General features: G+C 39.8%; 2 protein-coding genes across 5 annotated transcripts in view; one reads left to right on the top strand and one right to left on the bottom strand.

Moving 5' to 3' along the window:
- The window catches only part of LOC139119495 (renin receptor-like), a 51,155-nt gene extending 46,921 nt beyond the window's left edge, over positions 1-4,234 (bottom strand). Inside the window, exon 1 of the mRNA XM_070683351.1 lies at positions 3,933-4,234. Coding sequence (XP_070539452.1) covers positions 3,933-4,050 — 118 coding nt within the window. The 5' untranslated portion in view covers positions 4,051-4,234. The remainder of the gene's footprint in view (positions 1-3,932) is intronic.
- Positions 4,235-4,249: 15 nt separating this feature from the next.
- Positions 4,250-22,654, top strand: part of LOC139119487 (uncharacterized) — a 100,611-nt gene continuing 82,206 nt past the window's right edge. For 2 of the 4 annotated variants that reach the window (XM_070683334.1, XM_070683329.1), the window contains exons 1-2: positions 4,256-4,462; positions 4,614-4,692. In XM_070683334.1, coding sequence (XP_070539435.1) covers positions 4,365-4,462; positions 4,614-4,692 — 177 coding nt within the window. In that variant the 5' untranslated portion in view covers positions 4,256-4,364. Of the gene's footprint in view, positions 4,463-4,613; positions 4,693-16,830; positions 16,947-22,654 lie in introns of those variants that run through there. The other 2 variants (XM_070683331.1, XM_070683336.1) reach the window with 2 other exon arrangements.

Genomic DNA, 22,654 nt, shown 5'->3' with positions numbered 1-22,654 from the left:
TTTTCGAGTCTAAGATTGAGCCTTTCTTTCAGATCAGCATTGGTTGTGATTCGTGTTCCCTTACTACGGGTTATGCCATCTCATTACACTTCCATGCGGGTGGTTTGGCACAACTGCCCGTAAATATGGTGATCATATGATCTCCACATTTCAGTCCAGTCCGGTTTCCACATCATAATGCATGGACTGTACAGAGTCGTTGCTTCGTTGCTGGGGTACAGTTTCTTGAAACTGTTTTGGTTACTTTTGATTGCTGCATACGAGTGATTATGTTAATGAGGAAGCGGTGTCTACCTGCATGAAGTTCAATACAGTACATAGACATGACATCATGAAATGATCGGAACAATTGATCCATAACAAGAAACGGCTTAGGTATAAAGATTGATGTGACGCGTGTCACGGTGCTTCTGTTTGTATGTATGTCTGCGTTATGTACGTCAGCGATCAGTTAATGCAAGGCATATACGTGATCTCAATTTATTTTGGATAAACAATGGCGGCGGATCTCTGAATCATGTATGCATAATCGTCATCATTTAATGCCAATATTTGCAAATTACGTAATACTGGATTGCAGTGAACATTAAATAGGACAATTGGTGGGATTTCTGTTGTTACGATGGCGACGAAGGTGAAAAATTTGCAAGCGCTATGTAAATAAATGACGTCAGTGGCTCGACATAAAAAAAATTATGAATTTTCCCGTATTCTGGACCTCTTTTCATCGCGTGATGAAGGATTATGATGGTGGTCCACTTCGCGAGACAGGTCAATATTAACTTCGTTTGTATAGATGTTCCTACAATTTCGAAATTAAAAACAATTAGATTTAAAACCGGCTTTAAGTATACGTTTTATAGCTGTGAAAGCAGTCGATTTCGCTTGAGTTAATTATAGGTCGGCAATACATAAATATAGTGTGATGGTGCCCATACATTTATTTTGGCGCGCAATATGAGTTCACCAGTGTATGACGTACAGGGTTCGATCTAAGGTTGCTCTCACTGTGGGGAAGGTAATGATTTTTTGTAGCGTAGGGCTACATGCGGGTGACCGGTTTGAACCGTTAGTTGTAGGTGACCTAGTTTGCTAGTTCGAAAAATTGCGACGTGGGGGCTTGGCACGGTGGTGTTTATTACTTCTATGTCCACATACCATAAGCCAGTCACTATAGTGAACCATTTGCCTTCCTTCCCAGTAACGTTATACAAATGCGATACACATATTGAAGTTTACGGCTAGATTATAGCATGGAGATTCTTCTACCTCCATGATTATAGGAAATGACATTGATCTCCAAGAGTGGAAAATACACCAAGTGGAGATTTTTAGAGTATCTGAAAGTGATAGAATATTAAACGAGTATCATTAGAAATTCTCCCGGACTACTGATGAACATGTCTCGTTCAAACGATGCACTAGATTCACGCGCGCGTGTGCTTTCGGCGATGGCGTCTTTATTCACACGCGTGGAAGTGACCATGCGCAGAAGTGACGCGTTATGAACATGGTCCGATCGGTTTGCCATGGAGGTCCATGGGTTTGCATAGGCTTGGGATGAAACACTCTCCCTTCTCCCTGACTTTTCTTCATTCAAAAATCATAAATATAGACGAAATGACTGTTCAGCGATAATAAATTTTAAATTCTTGTTAAAACCACATCCTTTCGGCAGACTTTCACGTACAAATTGTGATTGCAGTAAATCTATGTGAACGTCATCGACGCGCACTACAGTGGTCCTTTTGCGATCCACACGGAAATCAATAGAATGAGATCATAGTTTGAAACAAAATTATACTTTTGTGTTGTCGCATAACCAATAAATTTTCCAGCCTCAATTGAATATATTTACTTTCACTGAGTAGAAGCTACAGTAGAAGTGTTGTCGTCTTACTGGCGCATTAAAGCTATCATGCCACACAGTTACGAAAAAAGTTTTCAAATAACGGCTAGCTAACGGATACGTTTCATTGCACTTTGTGCTATTTGTGCATTAATACGTTGCGTCAGATGACTAAACCATGCAATATTGTACCGTGGATTTTTGTATGAATTGAATTTCGTGGTAACCCGATGTTGGACGAACGCTTGTCTGATGTAGTCTGACATGATTGTAAATAGGTAGTTCCTCCTCCATATTATTGAGCTGTTAGAAAAAGGATGAATGATCCCTGCTTGTGAAATCTGGGCTATTGGTTAGATTGTGGTGACGTGCCCGGTCCCAGCATTGAAATAAGGGTCAAGCTAAGCCATGTATTATTTCAGTATTCGCAGGGCACATTGTCGATGCTACAGTCTGGTTCAAAGGCCATACCCTCAGCAAGCATCTCTATAATTCATGCGAGACAAGATCTCTGAAATGCGGAGTTCCCATTACAGCAAAAATAACGAAACGCAATACGACTGGGATGACACCTTTTTCACAAAAGCTGTTCATTATCTTTGATCACCGATGACAACGAGGTTGATATTTATCCTTTGCATCGCCGCCTGGAAAATTGAATTTAAGAATCGGGTGTAGCTCAAGTGCGATTCGACTTTACAGGTTTTAATAAATGCTTTATGAGTAAGCTACATGGTACTGGCATCATTGGATCAGCAAAGCTTACTGACGGCAATGCTCAACTTACGACAGCAATGAAGACGAGTTATAACCTGAAAAGTGACCCTTCAGAACAGAGATGGTACGGTCTTGCTGTACAAAGGTGTGGAAAACACACACTCGTGCATGTCGTACCTTCCACCGGTACTGTCTCTGACACTTATACGAAACACACTTTAGAAATTTAAATAAAATGACCTCGCGGCCTTGGTCGTCCAGACGACTATCGTAAAAGTTATCGCTTACGTTAAATTTGAACCAAATTACCTGGACCACCACGAATACTGTGAAACGAATAACTGATACACGTAGGCCTATAGGCCTATCTATCGTTCAACGATTTGTAGCGTCCATTAAAAGTTGATAAATTTATAAGGCACGGGAGGATCATGGCTGATTTCAAACAATTCAATGGCTAATACTAGTATTGGATTTGCTACAGTACCCCGAATGTTAATGGTCATCGACATCAACCGACGTCGACAACGGTTTGTGAAAAAACATGCATTTCCACTGAAGCGGAATAAAACTCTATCGTGTTTGGTAGGGTGCCCTGAAGCGAATGTATCTAGCCTAAGTACCATATTGATAATCTGTAAAATCGTGCCAAATTAAAGACTATTTATGACCTCTTTAAAGTGGTCACGTTTATACTGTCCATGCCTTTGTGAGATTTGGTCATTTCCCACCTCCATGGTTAATACGACTTTTGCGATAATAACCCGCATACAAATTGGCCTACATTACTCTATGCCTAAAAATAGCTATTCGTGTGGAACAGTCTCCCATATAATGTTCCGTTGTTTTAAATACAAATATGGACACGGACACATGACAGAATTGCCTTCACGATATCCAGAAATCTCTTGTTCTTGCTATGTATTCCTTCACCGGTAGGTCGGGACTAATATAACTTGACGATATATTAAATAGCTTGCGTATATATGTAGTCACATGACGATACGAGATAGACATGTGATTAAAGGTCGGTCGGTCAGACATCGTACTTAAAAAAATAAATTTCGTCAAAAAATATTTCACGCGGATAATTTCTATTCGTAGACGTCAAAAATGATTACCTTTTCTCACCCCTATAAAAAATTTTGATTTTTTCCTTGTAATTGAATGAAATTTTGGCGTTTACATGGTACGAAGCTCCTATTACGATTCCTTTGATAAGACAAGAACGCTATGCGCGAGCAAGGTCAAATTTGAAAACGTCATTTCTAGTAGAAGAAAAGACTAAATCACAAGATATTTTACAGATGAAAAGTTAATTATATTGTGTAAATGTGGGGTGATAATAACGAACATTCAACCTTACCGAAGCTCAGAAATACCACAACGAAGAGACAGGGTATCGATCCTGATTTCACGGTAGCCATCTTGACCAATGCAGCATGGGTAATTGAGAGCTTGGGAGAATTTACGTTTTCAATCATAATTAATTGACGGTGTTTAATGTGATTCAAAAACAAAGATGACGTAAGTTACCTGATAAAGCTCGTGAAAATCTAGCTTTTTCTCAACACAAGGCTTTTATATCGTTTTTATGCCTTCTTGAGGTAAATTCGCAAGGATTTTTGTGACAGTTCACTGGAGGCTAGTTCACATTCTCACGTGACACTGAGCTTTTAACAATTCGAAAGTTCGACTCGGTGGAAACCTTTGTGTTGGCGCGATACGAGAGCTCGACCAACTCGTTCTGACTACGATCTATTCGTGCACTCCATGCCTCCCATTTACGCTTCAAATCATGTCAGAGAGACCCTCTCGGAACATTTGGGAAGTTTTAGGTGTCAGTACCGATAAAGGCTCCCCCCTTTTGGACAGTCTTCGAGACGAAAAGACTTCGTAAGTGCTGATATTCGGCAGTTTTGTAGTGAGCGAAGTTTCGGTGCAATGCATTTGCTCGCGATGCTTCCCAATCGTGTTCCGTATTTTGTTGAACTTTATATTCAGCATACGTGTGAATGTTGGCTAATGCTTATTTCTTTGCTCTCAGATCGCATGCTGGATCGAGAGCAGGAAGTTCCGAAGACGACAGAAGATCCGACAGTCTTCTCGAAGACGTCAGTACCAAGGTTCGTAACACTTGACGAACGAAGTTTTTTATCGATACTGCGTGGTTTTTCGGGAAATGCCAACGGGGTATCGGAATTTTTAGGTTTTAATCTGCCGATTTTGTGCTCGTTTAACACGAACCTCAAGGACGCCAATGGCGGTTCCCCCAATTAGAAGGTTCGCTGTTGTTTACTTATTTTACTTCGTAAAGACTATTTAGCATCTCGGTGCATGCTGCAGTGACATGACACAGAGCAAATTAGCGACGTTTCAGACATTTTAGTCGGGGATCTCCGCATAGCTTCCTTGTCTCCAGTTGTCGTAATTTCACTGAGCCCGACCGTGTGTGGCATATGGGCGTTTGTATCAGTGTCTTTATGCAAGTGTGGCGAGAAGTACGTGTCGTTGCTTTTAGATAGTGTGGTGAATTAGCTGGCTTGGCGTCGCCTACGTGGTCAAATGATAAAAAGACGATATTTTCCCCACGCCGCCTGACCTCCAAAATCATCAAAAGAGGACGGCGCTTTTTAAATCATTGTTTCACCTCTTTCGTGCCAGGTATTAAAATGGAAGACACCACCAATCTCGGAACACGCCCTTTGACATCCAACGCACGAGATGATTGTATCGTCTTGCGCTTTTCTTGGGACTAACACTAACAAATTGTAACTGGTCGCGACATTCAAATTGCTTAGTGACAACAGTTTTAAAGAACGTACTTTTATATAGCGATCGTATCGTATGTAAATTATAATTTGGACTTACATATTTAAAATGAATTAAACACTTTAGGACTCGAAGCCCTACAGAAAATATTCCGATGTGGAAATAATCTTGACTTAAAATTTAGGATAACTGGGCTAGCTACATCAAAAGCAATGTCGACATAGATCAGGATGGACTCCGGGCGTGTCGATCAGTTGGTTAATTTAAATGTCGGAAGTCTATTTTGATCTCTAACCAGATCCGTCGAACTTGGTTGGTAGTTCTACCGAAATGGCTTATTATGTCCGATTTCGATTTGTGTTTACACTTAAAATGTCGGGGAAACGTCCCTCAGTTGTGTCATTTAAATGAGTGTGTTAGAGGACGCGTTGGTCTGCTTAGGCGAATAGGTTGTACGCGACGCAATTCTGGATCAGTTCAATGTCTGTATGCACACCGCGCGCACAGACGTATGGCACATGACTGATGCACACGCGTTGATGTAGGCTGACAACAAAAGACAGTCGGCATCGTCACAGCAAAGCTGTTGCAAACCATCGTTAATAATTTCGCCCCTTTCACATTTAGGCATTTTGTGACAATGGTGTTATATTATTTTCAACGATGTCGAGCCGTGTGTGTCCGAAGGTCTTGATCTATCCATATTGTGGGCCAGACTATGGACCAATCATAGAATTTCGAGACGCGTGTCCGTAATTTTCATGATCGATCTATCACCATATTTAGAACCGTAATAACGAACAGGGGAAAAACACGCATTGAGTTGGTTTACCATATACTATATAACGTTTTCACAACGGTTTTCAGTGATAAGGGGTATGGATTATTATTTCGTAAACTGATAAACGCCTTTTTAGAACGTTCACTTGAATGTTAGGCTACACAAGACAATTCTTTCCTTTCTATGTGGAACATTCGCGTCCGTACAATAAATATGTCAGCTGAAAATGATGTTTGTTGGAAAATGCCACGACCTTGAAAACGGTGTATCGCCACAGCAGAACTGTTTCCGAGATCGGTCCACCTCTCCCTGTTTGGTTACACTAGGTTTCAATGTATTTAACGACCGCTTGTTACCTACTCCCCTTTGCCGAATATATAGTTTCGACCCGGTTTATAGAATGACCCCAAAAGCTTTCTCTGTGGCAATCGTTCTTCACCGCGGCAAGTTATTTTGGTCACATTTTTTTAAAACGACTGCATGCACTTACTTTTTAACCTGCAAAGATTAACGGTACGTTTGTAAGTCTGTCGACAGCATGCAATATTTCGATGTAGTCAGTTGCCGGTCAATGGTATGGTAAACATGTCAAGCCGGGACGGGAATATTGAGTTATTTGGTGATATCAGCCGCAAATATCGTTCTCGTGTCAGTCATGAAATTCCGATAGGGAAAGGGAAATGGGACTTAAGACCAGACCCTACACTTGCTACACCCACATGTACAACGGGATATCCCTATTGTCTGTTACATCTGCCCCGTACAAGGTTCCAGGAGAGATCGCGCATAGCGTCTTTGTTCTGCTGTGCCTTCAAGACTTTGGATTAAATAAACACATAAGTTGTGAAAACGAACCAATTAATTATTGCTCAGTTCTTGTTCGCTGCCACCTGGTATATATCTTGCAATTCGTTACGTTCAAGTTGATTGGCCGGCGAGTTACGTACAAGTTGATTGGCCGGCGAGTACTTGTGTCGTATCTGGGCTGTGAGTATGGCTATTTTGCAACGAGTAAGACGTTTTCTAAATTTCACTTAAACATGGGACAAACTGATGTTGTGTACATGGCCTCACCCCCCCCCCCCCCCACCCCCCCCCCCCCCCCCCCCACTTATACCACAGTTGCTACGGTTAACCGGACGGGTCCCAAAATGCATTTCGTCAACGTTCAAGCGAAAACTGAAATTACTGCGTGATTGATTTCCGAGACTTTAATATCCATGGTTACATCATAAACTTCGTAACGAATTTACTAGTAAGTGGAGTCCTTAGTTTCACATTTCAGTGGCATGGTCTGGTTAAACCTTTATGTGATGATAAATTTTCATCTCAAAAAGCTGTAATCTTTTACACCACGTTTGACGGACATGGCCTGCGCACATTATCAAAACTATTACGTTTGATGACTGAAGATTGGCAAGATGAACGACAAACGCATTACTTTAGATTGTAACATGGAGATAAAGAACCTAGAATTTGTGTAACACGTTTCATTCGAAAGAACGAACACGATATCTAATAGTAAATCTTGTCTGTACTTGTCACCAAAGATCTGCCCGTCAGCTTCTGGATGGTTCTCTATACATGATGCTACCGTTTGAATTCATTTTCATACTCTGCTGAATTTTGAGATGCAGGACAAGCAATGGCAGAATCGCAATACTTTGTCGTTCAGACTTGCAGGGCATCTTTCTTTTAAACGGCGCATATAGTTATTGAATGGTGTCCCAAACAACCTATCGTAAACGATGCGAATGAGCCAACCAGCAATAACAACTTTCTAATTTTAAGTCACGGTTCTCCCCTGAAATAAATATAATATTTTGACGATATAATGCAAAAAATGGAGCACTTCTTCATCCAATTATTTTCGAGAAAATACCCCGCCTTTTCCGAGGGAAAATTTGCAGAAATCTAGAGAAGGGAATATTTTGGGAGAAACAAGCAAATTAACTCGTTGAGTCCAGGCGTAATTGTCAATGTATACACCCCCAGATGCACCATTTTCAAAAACATTAATTAGAAACGACAAAATGTGCGACGCGTGTTGGTGGAAAAGAAAAGGTTGCGGTGATGTCATGAACATGGCTGTCAGAAGTTTGAGTCGCTCTCTCTATTTATTTGGGAAAATATCCGGTAAGTTCCAAGGATCAAGTACAGGTTTCAATAGGCAGTGTAGTATTCTCTATTGTTATGGCCGCAAACGTGTTATACAATCTATATTTTCCGTATTTCAATTAATGTTTCGTTGCGATGGCACAGCGACACTGAACTCTGCCATTCTGTGAAGGCTACCACGATCGTTAATCTTTGGGTGTCCGTTGTCCGTGGAGTTCAGAGTCTTCAATCTTTGACCGACACTGTGTCGCGGGTGTCAGTACTCTCATAACAAGACTTCCATCGCTCTCATATTAAATTGATTTTTGGAAATACAGCCACACAATCGTGAAATTCACCAGAACCTTCCTTGGATATTTAAGTGGACCGTAGAGGTCAAACGAGCAGGTTGTCTGCAGTGATTGTCACGTGAGCGCATTTATAGGGGAAGGAAACAACAGAACGCTGCCATATACAACACACTAACGCGCTGATACAGCCAATATCAATTTACACAAACGTCGTTTTTCAGAGCTTTCTGTAACGACGTTTGTGTTGCCAAAATATTAAACAAGTCCAAGTCGTGCGAACGCTAAAAAAGGATAGACACGCCAGTCTGTGTTAAGGAGATACGTTCAAACGATTTAGACTCAAGGCATGAGTACCCATGTAGGCAGACTGCAAGATAATGGCTCTAGCCGCTAGATACTAATAAATTTGCGGAACAGTTTTAAAATAGACACAATAGAGGACTTAAGGAAGAAATCAAGGCAATACACAGAACACTTGGAGCCTACTAGTGACTGGAAAACCAAGATAAACTTAGAGACACCTCAAAGGATACATGCATGTGTATACGTGTTTCACAGCATACATAAATAGTGATTGTATGTACATATATATATATATATATATATATATACACACACAACGGAGTTGATCAGGATAATCTAATTTTAGATTATCCTGATCAACTCCGTTGTGTATTTAGCTCTACTCTAATATTGAGCACTCTACTCCATATACATACATAGTTTGTAGGCAGGTAGGTATATATAGGTAGGTAGGTAGATACATATCACATACATACATGCATAAATTGATACACATTTACATGTCAAATACATACATTTGATACCGCCTACGTAAGTATCTCATGTCTATGTAGATAAGGGAACACAAGACGACACGACGCAAATCAACCAGTGTTATTCTATTTTAGATGACCTATATAAGGTACGGTCAATACTAAGTCTCCAAAACTTTCCCGGTGAAGAGATCTCAACTCTGGATACATTTTTTGAAATACGGCAAGCCAATGAAACGGCCACAGGTTACCTGTATTCAAAATTAAAATAAAATGCGCACTACAGGCTTACGTGTAGGGTATGTGGGTGTAACTGTCCATTTAGCATCAAGATTCCGCATCCAAATCACAAAAACGAAAATGACAAATTTCAACCATTGACGTGGCGTTCTTGCACAAGCATTTGTTCTTAGGGGACGACACGACATTAGTTGATGCAAAAAAGTATTTCGTCACACACAAATGTACACAAAGAAATATTTCGTCACAGAGAAATGTACACAAACGCACTAGAAGGAAGGCAAGGAATGGAAATCAAATGTTGCCATGTTTACAGAGATGAATATATATCGACTTTGAAAATTTACGTCGTCGGGAAGCGATTCTGATCCATACGAGGTGCAGTTGACGGAGACAGGTACAATCGGGCAGACATGTAACAAAACATTGACATCGAGAGTAATATAGAGGCAACAGTTAAAGGACTGACGAACTTTATTTTTATATATTATATATATATAATATATATATATATATTATATATATATATATATATATATATTATATATTATATATATATCTGTGCCCAAGTTCAGAGGTTGGCATAAAGCCATTATGGTGATAACCGGGAGGGCACATTGTATACATTTTGTGTATATATATATATATATATATATATATATATATATATATATATATATATATATATATATATATATGTATGTGTGTGCGTGTGTGTGTGTGTTTCTGTCTCCCTGTGTGTCTGTGTCTGTGTGTGTTTTGGTTTGACATGCAAATGGCAAACATGCTTAATTTCCATGTGAGACAAAAGTAAAAAAAAAGAAAGTAATTTTCGTCGTTAATTGGCTCATAGATTCAATTTTGTCACGATTTTTCTGTTTAATGATTTTTTGATTTCACAATTATATAAACACTAGATTCCGTACGTCTCGATCGTGTAATTTGATTTTCTTTAATTCCCAATGTGTCGTCAAGTTAGCAAAAGTTCCGGGTCTGTTTCAGCTAAGTGATGATATTACGTCATCAAAGTACCATTCAATCCTATGTACGGGGGATATGACGTTTGACACATAAGACGGGTAATGTATGCCCAATGTATTAATCATAAAATCGAGCATATTATTGTCATTTGCATATGAGACAGAATCGTGTAAAACACACACACACACACACACACACACACACACATATATATATATATATATATATATATATGTGATGTGTTGTGTGGTGTGTGTGTGTGTGTGTGTGTGTGTGTGTGTAAACAAAAATTACAGGTACAAGGTAATAAGACCTGTTACTTAAGTTTCATAAATCTACAGAGAGAGAGAGAGAGAGAGAGAGAGAGAGAGAGAGGAGAGAGAGAGAGAGAGAGAGAGGGGGGGGGGGGGGGGGGGCGGGGCGGGGCGTTGTTTTTTGTTGACATTCCAACTACAAATTTGTTACATTTGTCAGCGGAGATGGCTGCACTCCCATGGCTGCAGTGGTTGTGTTCGACCGATGAAAATGATTCAAGATGTGAACTCAGTGAAATACCTCACAGAAGGAGCAGCATACCGAGCCATGGTATCCAGGGACGACAACATTAAACATGAGAAGTACTAGATACAGAAATCTTATGCTTACCTTCCGCAATGAGAAATACGGACACAGCACAGATCGGAGCAGTTACGGTGGGACGTCAAATGACTCAATGTATAGTATGCGGTCCATCAAGCGATGTAAACTATACTCCCAACGACTGTAAAAGATGCAACCTGTGCGAACACGAGAATTTTTTACTGATCTGCCTCCCGTACATAGATTCTCTTTACAACATAAGTAAACTAGTTTCCACCTGCGGGCACAGAAAAAAATTCCTGCTGTGCAAGCAGGACGGTTATAAACATAATGTTGGCACTATCAAACCAATTGTATGCAAACTTCCATTAAAATTTTAACAAGTGTCAAAGGTGTTAAACAATGGACAATCGTCAACAATGGTAACATATACATACTCGTACCTTGAATTTCATGTCGTACACAAACCGCTGACTACGAAACAAATTTGTTTTGGAATGTAAACCAGTTTATAGTTGTGTGTTTGTGCATGTATGTGTATATACTATTAACGTCTTCATATATATATATATATATATATATATATATATATATATATATATATATATATATATATATATTATATATATATATGCGCATATGTGGGTATATGGTATACACACATATGCCAACACATATACACACAGATATCTTCATAATTTATATTTTATGCAGATGTAATTGTGTGCATTATGTGTATATGACATGATATAAACAGTACACACAAAAGACATCTGAATTATGTATACGTATCCAAAAACGTCTGCATGTCAATTTATATATATATATATATATTATATATATTATATATATATATATATATATATATATATATATATATATATTTATATATATAAAACTGAACTGAACTTTAATAGGAACTTGAATAGATGAGGGTGTGTGAAAATGGCTGATTCTAACCTTGGAGACACCTTACAACACAAACACAACGTCCGAAATAATGCCAGGCGGACAGTGTGTGACCAGATATCTCCAGTATGCATCCGCGCAATTTTGGCGGGGTCAGACGTTGCATCTTTTAAAGCACAGTGACCTTTACAATTTATAAGCTTGTAGATATACGCATGGTCCTACCAATGGTATAGCAGTTCTAGCAAAGCAATGAGGACGAATGCTGTGACTGGTGGCCAGTGACCCCAGGATCTATTGTAGCCATTAAAACCACCGAGGACCAGCAACAGAAGAGCGGGCCGAGAAGCTCTATCCTCTCTACCCTCAAGCACGAATGTTTTGCAACGCCATGTCCATAGAAGTCGTGGTTGATTTCAACGAAGTTCAAACGACGCCTCAAGAAACAATAATTACACCCGTCCGGTAGATAACCACGAAACAGCTGGTGGCGATGTGGTTTACATAGAGACATAGCCAGCGCGCCGCAGTTCTGGGCGAATCTAATTTACTGATGGGGATATTCATTGCAAATAATGTTCACCAATGTATTACGAAGAATTAACGTTTGAGACTAACGACACGGAACACGCAGTCTACAAGAGGTCACACACAGACAAGAGTGACCTCAGCGATGTCACACACATAAACATGAATGACCACTGTGATGTCACACACATGCATGAATGAACGCTGTGATGTCTCACACTCAGACCTGAATGACCAATGAGATGCCATACACACAGACATGAGTGACCACTGTGATGTCATATACACAGTCATGAATGACCATCGTGAAATAACAGACACAGACATGAATGACCACTGCAATGTCACATACACAGACATGAATGACCACTGCAATGTCACATGCACAGACATGAATGACCACTGTGATGTCACACACTGACATGTATGACCACTGTGATGTCACACACTGACATGTATGACCACTGTGATGTCTCACACACAGACCTGGATGACCACTGAGATGTTATACACACCCACCTGAATGACCACTGTGATGTCTCACACACATACATGAATGACCACTGCAATGTCACACGCACAGACATGAATGACCACTGTGATGTCACACACGCATGCATTAAAGACCACTGTGATGTCTCACACACTGACATGGATGACCACCATGATATGACAGACACAGACATGAATGACCACTGTGATGTCACACACACAGACATGAATGACCACTGTGATGTCACACACATAGACATGAATGACCACCGTGATGTCGCACACAGAGACCTGAACGACCACCATGATATGACAGACACAGACATGAATGACCACTTTGATGTCACACACAGAGACCTGGATGACCACAATGATGTCATACACACACACAGACCTAAATGACCACCGTGATGTCGCACTAAGAGACCTGAACGACCACCATGATATGACAGACACAGACATGAATGACCACTTTGATGTCACACACAGAGACCTGGATGACCACAATGATGTCATACACACACACAGACCTAAATGACCACTGAGATGTTATACACACTGACATGGCTGACTACAGTGATATGACAGACACAGACATGAATGACCGCTGTGATGTCACGCACAGACCTGAATGACCACTGAGATGTCACTCACACAGACATGAATGACCACTGCCATGTCACACAGACAGACCTTAATGACCACCATGATATGACAGACAAAGACATGAATGGCCACTGTGATGTCACACACACAGACATGAATGACCACTGTGATGTCACGCACAGACCTGAATGACCACTGAGATGTCACTCACACAGACCTGAATGACCACTGTGATGTCACACTCACAGACCTGAATGACCGCTGCGCTGTCATACATACAGACCTGAATGACCACAGCGATGTCATACACACAGACATGATTGACCACTGTGATGTCACACACACATACATGAATGGTCACTTTAGACGCTTATACACAACAGCAAACCTGTGGACATTCACTTTCACACAGATAAGCGTCAACATAACAAGGTTCAGCTCATTTGTAGCGATATCGGAAGATGAATTGAGTGAGTGTGTCATTTTATTCACATCGCTTGCATTCCCTGGTACGTGGAATCTATAGACAGACACAAACCGTTATATCGTCAACTTAGCCTTGTGTGAGAGAGTATAGTACCAGTGAGCACCAAGGATACAAATCAAATCTGTAACTCTGACAAAGAATGACCAATAATATCAACAGTGTTTTCACATGAGCTCACGTGCGCGCAGGCCTAATGGTCGCAATTTTATTGACAGTGTCGTTGGTTGCTCAGTGGAGTTACCTGTGTAGGTTTGTTGCAATCACGATAGAATAACCCTGGTTGTAATGTCATGTAAGACATCGTGACACGCATAAAAAAACGGACAAGGATGAAATGTTTTTTACGGAACACTGGGACAACATTCTCACGAATAGAGTTTCAGTACAGTACGTTGACCTTTCCCTGGGACAAGTTGAGGCAGAGGAACGCCAATCCCTTGAGTGACAAATGCGGGTATGCGAAACTGGACTAAGGTCACCTTTTTAGGTTTTCTCTCTCTTATAAACGCATGAGCGCATATTCAAACTACTTGATCAAGTATCACTTATTTTCAGTGTACACAAGCACGCCTGTGACGCCCACATTTGTCGCTGGCTTCGTTCAGAAATGCACGCGCACACCAATCACGTATGGACGTTGATGATCCCATAGAGGGTCTATGATGTTACATAATATTAAATCAAGTCTCAACACATAGTAACTTGCTCATTTAGTACCTCCTTTGTCGACAACTCACATAAGCGGAAAACGACGTGACGCCGAAAGCGAAAACGTCACTACAGCACAGACATATGCATTACATGCATTAGTAAAAAAATATCCGTATGTAATTGTGAGATGCGGGTTCGTTGAACTTTTAGATGGTTGTGAAGAGCTGCCGTCTGGACCGATGAAAGAATGTTCATCGCTTACACATATGGAAAATATGCATTTTACTGGTCCGGATTGAATTTTATAAAACCAAATTGAAGAGTGGTGTATTTATATAGCCGAACTTAGAACCAAACGTTTGTGCTTATTTACTTAAAACCCATCCCTCCAAGTGTATATGTAACCAGGTCAAGTTGATTAAAAGCGTTAGACGTCATGCTCCTCATCTGCACCGGGTCTAGTGTTTACATTCATTATTTTAGATATATCTGTACCAGTCTACTGTATTCTATATTCATTATTTTCCATATATCTGCACCGGGTCTAGTGTATACATCATTATTTTAGATATATCTGCACCAGGTCTATGTAGTCTCTACATCATTATTTCCATATATCTGCACCGGGTCTAGTGTATACATTCATTATTTTAGATATATCTGCACCAGGTCTATTGTATTCTACATTCATTATTTTCCATATATCTGCACCGGGTCTAGTGTATACATTCATTATTTTAGATATATCTGCACCAGGTCTATTGTATTCTACATTCATTATTTTCCATATATCTGCACCGGGTCTAGTGTATACATTCATTATTTTAGATATATCTGCACCAGGTCTATTGTAGTCTACATTCATTATTTTCCATATGTCTGCACCGGGTCTAGTGTATACATTCTTATTTTAGATATATCTGCACCAGGTCTATTGTAGTCTACATTCATTATGTTCGATGTAAAATGATTACCTTAAGAATTCGATCAACATTGTTTGCTCCGAGATTTTTCATAACTTGAGTTAATGGAAAATTTGTGACGTTTCACTATGTTGAGCTTGTAGAAACTGCTTTCATTTGTATTTTTCATTACAAAATTGCTCACAAAATACCGACGTGCTTCCTTGTTTTCTGTTCGGCATTCGAGATATATGTTGCATTCCGAGAGATCTTAAATTTTAGAAAAATCGGTCCGTCCGTAGTTTACGAGAATTCAAGGAAATGCAACGTATGTGCTCTTAGTCTTACAAGCCATAGAAAAATTACTGGATACAAAATGTTAATGTAGGTTGTTTGATTATTGTCATACCGACGATACAAAGGAACTGTAAGGAACATACCTAAAGAGTTAGATATATGAAACACGAAACGACCGAGATGTGGTCACGTGACTTCCCGCTCACACATTGCGACGTTGTTTCGTTTGGCAAGGTTTACATAATTTATAGTATTTAGAGTTTCCGCTCACGAACCGACACGCCCCGTTTGTAAAGAGAATCGTTTAGATGTAACATGACTTCTTGTTTTGTTGACAACGCCATTCACTGCGATCGGTGTATCCTTCAAACAATACATTTGCAAATTAATGTTGCATTCTCCGTCTCTGTGAATTAGTTTGTCCACATGCACATATTTGTCATATTTGACGTCACGTTATGGTGTGTTTTTACCGAGCTGCGTAGATGTGACTTAATTCTTTGATACTTTGCGCTCAATCACTTGAACAAAAATAGCTCTTTGTGCACGGCCAATTTAGGATTTTAGAACTTGACTGAATGTGGGGTTATATTATTCTGAAAAACGCGATCCATTTTCTGCGTCGCAATACAAAGGTATTGTGTCCTCGCTGGGTATTCGTTAAAACCGATTGGCGGAAAGTAGCAGTATTGTTCTGAATGTGTCTGAAGATTGCCCAATATCAAATCATGAATGTCAGAATTTCGCTTTATTTCCCGGTAGTATATTCCATATTGGTGACAACGGACCACATTTACGAAAGCCCATTTCACGGCTTCCTTTACCCATGATTCATTGTTGCATAGGCCAGAACGTCTTTCATGCAACCGATCACGAACGTCTCCGATGAGAAATTAGAAGACATCCATATCATAGGGAAAAGTCCGTTTTTCGCGTGTACAAAGAAGAGTCTCATGGTTTGATGCAATTTGGTGAGTCATATATGTCTTCATTGTACTGTCAGAGAATGCGTCATAGATTTTTCTGAACTTGTGAAAATGCATCAAGGACAGAAAATGTCACATAAACGTTGCGCCCTTTATGCGTTGACGATGACAAATATTCGTGTAGAAATTCTATCCCACTATGTCGACTTTCGTAGCTGTGTATTCGACCTTGATCTCACAACATGGTTGGATTACTGTGTTCTGTGTAGTAAAAATAACGAGAAAGCTTTTCCCTGCTCGATGCTCTGGCGTGCAAAAACTCAACGACGTTAGCAATCGACAGTCATGTACGCTGCCTATTTTAATCACAGTGACTCGAGTTGCTTAGGTGAAGGTGGACTGGTTTATTGGCATCCATGAGCTTCAATCGAAGGCTGTGTCTGAAAGAATTGGGTTTTTCCTTACATGAATGAAATGCCATAGTTTTCGTAAGTTGACTGTTTGCAATCGCCTTACGTCTTTATGCTTGGTCTTTACCAAGTCAACGTAAAGCCCATGTTCGCCGAAGCACATTTATTAGCAAATATATAACCCAGGGACGCCATTTCTTGCCCTCTCTTGAATATTCCATCAGTGTCGCTGCCTTTATTTCCCGCCTTCCATAATTTGCCCGAGCGTTATCCGATATAAATTTGTTTGAAGATGAAACATAGAACGTTCCACTCATTGTTGTGTAAATATTGTTACCATTATGATTGTTGCCGCCGCTGATCGTGCATAGCTCCTGGATCATAATGACAGCAAATATAAAATTTGTGCTGAATTTGGTCGTTTAAAACACGTGATGCGTGGTTTGGGTGAGTCAGGTTGGTGAAAGATAATGAGTAGGGTGTCTTACAAGAACACTTCTTGGTTTCATTTGTGATACAAGTCACATACTTTTTCTCGGACACTGTCAAAAAATGATGTCTCCAAAAACCTTTTTGGTGTGATTTTGAATTTTGGAGAAGACTTGGTGTAGAGATAGACCTGACAAATATTCAGTGCCAGTTACCGATGTCACTGATATTATTTTTCATAAATGAATCATTTTATCATTTCATGGTGTCCAAGTCCCCTTGTAATGGTCATTAGATATCAATACATACAGTGATAAAATGGCGCGAAATTAGAAGTACCACAGCTGTCTTAGTTGATAGGCGTATTAAAGAGAATCACCAAGAGAGGTATAGCTGCAGATACTGTAAAATGTTGTTCAGCGGTCTAATGAATTTAACTGATGTATAGCCATCTATCAAAATCATACTGTTTTGTTTAAGGTGTACATCAGGCCATTAATGTTAAGGCAAGCGTTTTCGTCCTTACTCGTATTGCAACTCAAAATTGTGTGGCAATTGATTGTTGCTATATATACATCGAGTGATTACAAATAGACTCTCGATACTCTCCGAGCAATAAGGATATCTGTATTCGTGTAGAGGGCGTGGGGATGAGCCCGTCGTAAGATCGGCATATGTCTTTTGGACACACAAGCGCGTCTTTGTGTGTGTGTGTCTGTCGATGTATTGTATCTACGTATTTCTTTGTATATACGCATACATCTGTCTGAAGATTGCAGGATGTATGAAACTTAAGTAACAGATTTCATTACTTTGTAATTGAAGTAATTTGTGTTATTATTTATACATAAATAGGTAGGTAGATACATAGTATAGATACGTACATATATCCCTCCATCCGTATATGCACACATACATACGTATATACTTACGTACATACATGCATACATACATACATGCATGCATGCATGATACATACATACATACATACATACATACATACATAAGCACGTACGTGCATGCATGCATGCATGCATACGATTGAAAACTATCCGTATTTTCTACCCTGGGTTGGTAACACTGCTGGTGGACAGAATTGTCCCCGAGGTTATCGTTCGCCCAGTTAAAGCGATGAAATTCGTTTCTTCGCTTCGATAAAGTGTGTATGTGCGATGTATGATAGTAAGCATGCGTGCGTGAGTGCTTCACGAACTCTACAACGTGTTGAGCGGTCTCAGTCAGAAAAATGTAACAACTTAGCCGGCTATTGAACCACTCTTTTTTGGGAGTGGAGATTTAGCCGAGTGGTTCTGTCTGTGGCCTCTCAGCTAGGCGACTGATGCCGTATGTTGTGGGTTCGAATCCGATTGAAAACTGTCCGTACATATATACATACATGCATACAGACAGACAGACAGACAGACAGACAGACAGACAGACAGACAGACAGACATACATACATACCATACATACATACATACATAACATACATACATACATACATACCATACCATACCATACAGACATACCATGCAGACATACCATACAGACATACATACATGAGGACGTACAATGTTACCAAGTCTGACGTGAAGCCTACCTTATAAATTGTAGAAAATATCACAATCTCGATAATTACAGCATTTAGGTCAAGGTCAAACATAACAACGGACATTTTGTAACACAAAATTCCATGTCTATTCCAACATGGACATAGCCTACATAATGGAAATGCAAGGAAAACGTAACGGCATCCCATGTGTAAAACTGATGATCCTACCTGAGACCATTATAGATCTAATTATGTAATAATATGGGTATTGATTGTATAAGGCTTGAGCTTCTTGATGTAAGAAAAGGAGTCTGTATAATAAGAATTATAAAGACGCATTACAATAATCGACTGCGTTAAAAAATAAGGCGATTTTTTCACATGTGCGTTACCGTATGGCTGTAGTTAGCTCTTCCAATGTTATGTTCATTCTTCATAAATAACATTTGTTTATTTTTCAAAACGTTTTACGTGCTGCAATAGTGCTACAAATATGTGACGTAGTCTAATGGTGTTTATTATACGACCCTGTATCTTTCACGAGAAAAGAACAACGTACATTGTGCCCACCCTCTCCTCATTACAAAAACCCATCAAATTGTGAACTTTAATTTAGGTCATCTTGTCAGTTATATATACAAGCACAGGTAAACAGTTAACCAATTTTCTATGGACATTTGAATTTACGATACTTTGGAGAGTGCTCTGCTACTTATGACGAATTTTTACTTTTGTGTGGAGTTTCTCATGCGTCCCTGTGATAGCACACCTGTGGATTTTTACGTTGGGTCGTAATAAATATTTTACCCATGGTCGTAATAAACATTTTACCAATGGTTATGTCTGTGACCTTGTTGTCGTTATGTTTATATTGCCACATTACGTGGTTTCTTTATCAACTGTTTCTATCACCATTTGCAGTGTTATTACAAGAAGCAAACAACCAATCCATTCACAATAGCTATTAAACAACCTTCAGAAAGTGTGCAGTTTTCACATATATTCGTACCGTCTTTCGCTCAGCTCAATGAAGCCCACTCAGATATCAAATACCCGTCATTTTATTGCTGACAACAAAGTCACGTCCGGATTAAATTCATTTCCATCCGTACGTGACCTAGAGGCTATGTTGACTAGTCGAATATTAGATACAATCGTACAAACATGCATTAGAGAACAAAGTAAGAAATTATATATCATACATGGAACACAATCCTTAAAAGATTTCAAACCTAACACTTCCTTTGACTTCAATTATAATAAACACCGAGTCTTAAGTGTTACTCACAACTGATGAAGTTGAGCATCAAATAATGATCTTAAATTCTCGCAATGACGAAATAAATAAAAGACGAATAAGTCATTAGGCTTGGAGCCACATTCCGCGTTACCCATTCTGCGAACATCCACAATTTTATCAGATTATCTAATATCAAATATTACAAATATTGCTGTCTTGTGAGTTCTTGTAATTGTCTCCTTATTGATTTCGTAGTCCATTGAAAGTGTCGGCGCGAGTCTTGCACATCCCCTCTGTGTAGTTGACGCGGTGATGACAAATGGCGCGAGTTCTGCAGTTTCTCTGTACCTGACGATGTTGACAAATTTGACTGGCATCAGGTCGGTGTCTGTAGTTTATTGACAACATTCATTGACCAGTTAAAACAGCGTGAAGGTGTAAACTTTGTCTTTGACCTGTGTGATCTGACGAAAGAAAATAACGCATCTCGCATAGTGAACGTTTTGAAAGTAAAAGATGTGCCTTCAACATTCGCTATTAATTCAGAGCTAGCGCGAACCTGTGTCAAAATGGATAACCGCTGGTATTTTATACCAGCATTTACCTAATTCGGTCTCGTCTTTTCGACATTTGTGTCATAAAGCCGTGTTGAACAGCGTGTCCTCGATGAATTCTAAATTAGATTTTATGCCTGGTAACGCCATTTTGTCGTGACGTGTCAATTCTAGTGTTCGCTTCAAGCATGCACAATTGTGGTGATTGCGTTTGAAATATTTAATCATGCTAAGTTGCGTCCCCGATTTGCGTTCTTTTTGCACTGCATCTGCGTAATCTGTGGCATTGAGCATAACCATGGGTACTTGAGTAAACCCCATTTTCCGACAGCGCCATAATGTGGTGCGTTATTAGACGGACTTCGTACTCTGCAATCAGTGGTGTCTGATTATTCTGTGTGTATGTGTTTGTGGACATAGCTGACGTGCCAAGGTAACTGCGCCTGACACAAGACTATGGCCGGCCAACAGGTCAGCAAAAATGTCTGTGTTGACCTTTTGACTCCAGTGTCTGGTTTCCAAGGTCACTTTGTCAATCTGGTTGTTGTGTTCAGAAGCTATAGAGGCGGGGGACGCGACACGCCTGACCTGGAAAACGAATCTCCTATCTCGCTATCTTCGCCCGATTAACAGGATACGCAGACCTGGCTAGTTCTGAACCACACGGTCACGTCACAGTATACAGGGCTGGCAAGTACGGTCTCAACCACGGTTACGTCAATAAATATTGTTTAGTAATCGTGTCCGAAATGATCTCGTTTCAAATACGACGTTGATGTCCGTACTTTCCCGAGATTAAAAAAGTAATAAAACGATAGACACCCAATTTAACAAAATATACATGAATATTTACTTTATTACGGAGAACAGTACTGTAGCTTTTATTTTCAACTTTCAAGCATATTACGTTATCTACTCCGAAATATTGGCAAGCCCCGAATGTTAAACCGAACCATCTATACTTGATTCCTATGCAGTGTTTGCTTTTGGAATATCTAAGTCTAAATTTGTCCAACAAAAAATGCCCATTGAATCTATTCACTCAAATACGAATAGGCAAATGCTTTCGCTTTTCTTTCCAAATGGTTTTGGTCAAGGATATCGAGGAATTATAAGGCCATTTTATCCTGACTCATGTGTTTTGTTGTATTGGTTAATATTTGCACAGCGCAGAATAATCAGAAGTTAGACGCATCGTGTCGTAAAAGATGAACAAGCAACACCAGGTATCTGTGTTGTGTTAGTGACAGCACAACTCAATATTCCTACAATAATACTGGAACACAAATACACTTCGATTGTGAATGTTTCCTAAGAATTCGAGTTTTAATTTTTCAGAATTTTGAGCTGACAACCGAGAGAGAGGTATCTGATCATATACAGACACCGTGATAGGGTGGTGAACTCTTTTGTTTTCCAGTCAAGTATGTGGGACATTTCCGCTATGAACGGTGTTATTGCAATGCTCAAGGCATACGTGGCTTCTGGTTAAAATGGCTGCCGATATTATAGACGTCTGCCGAAGTGTCCGTTGCTACGTGACGTCAGAGAGCTTTGGAAGTATTTGA

This window comes from Ptychodera flava, chromosome 19 (genome assembly GCF_041260155.1).
Source record: "Ptychodera flava strain L36383 chromosome 19, AS_Pfla_20210202, whole genome shotgun sequence".
Lineage (NCBI taxonomy): Eukaryota > Metazoa > Hemichordata > Enteropneusta > Ptychoderidae > Ptychodera > Ptychodera flava.
The sequence above is the reverse complement of the archived record's forward strand: the minus strand, read 5'-3'. Positions and strand labels throughout refer to the sequence as shown.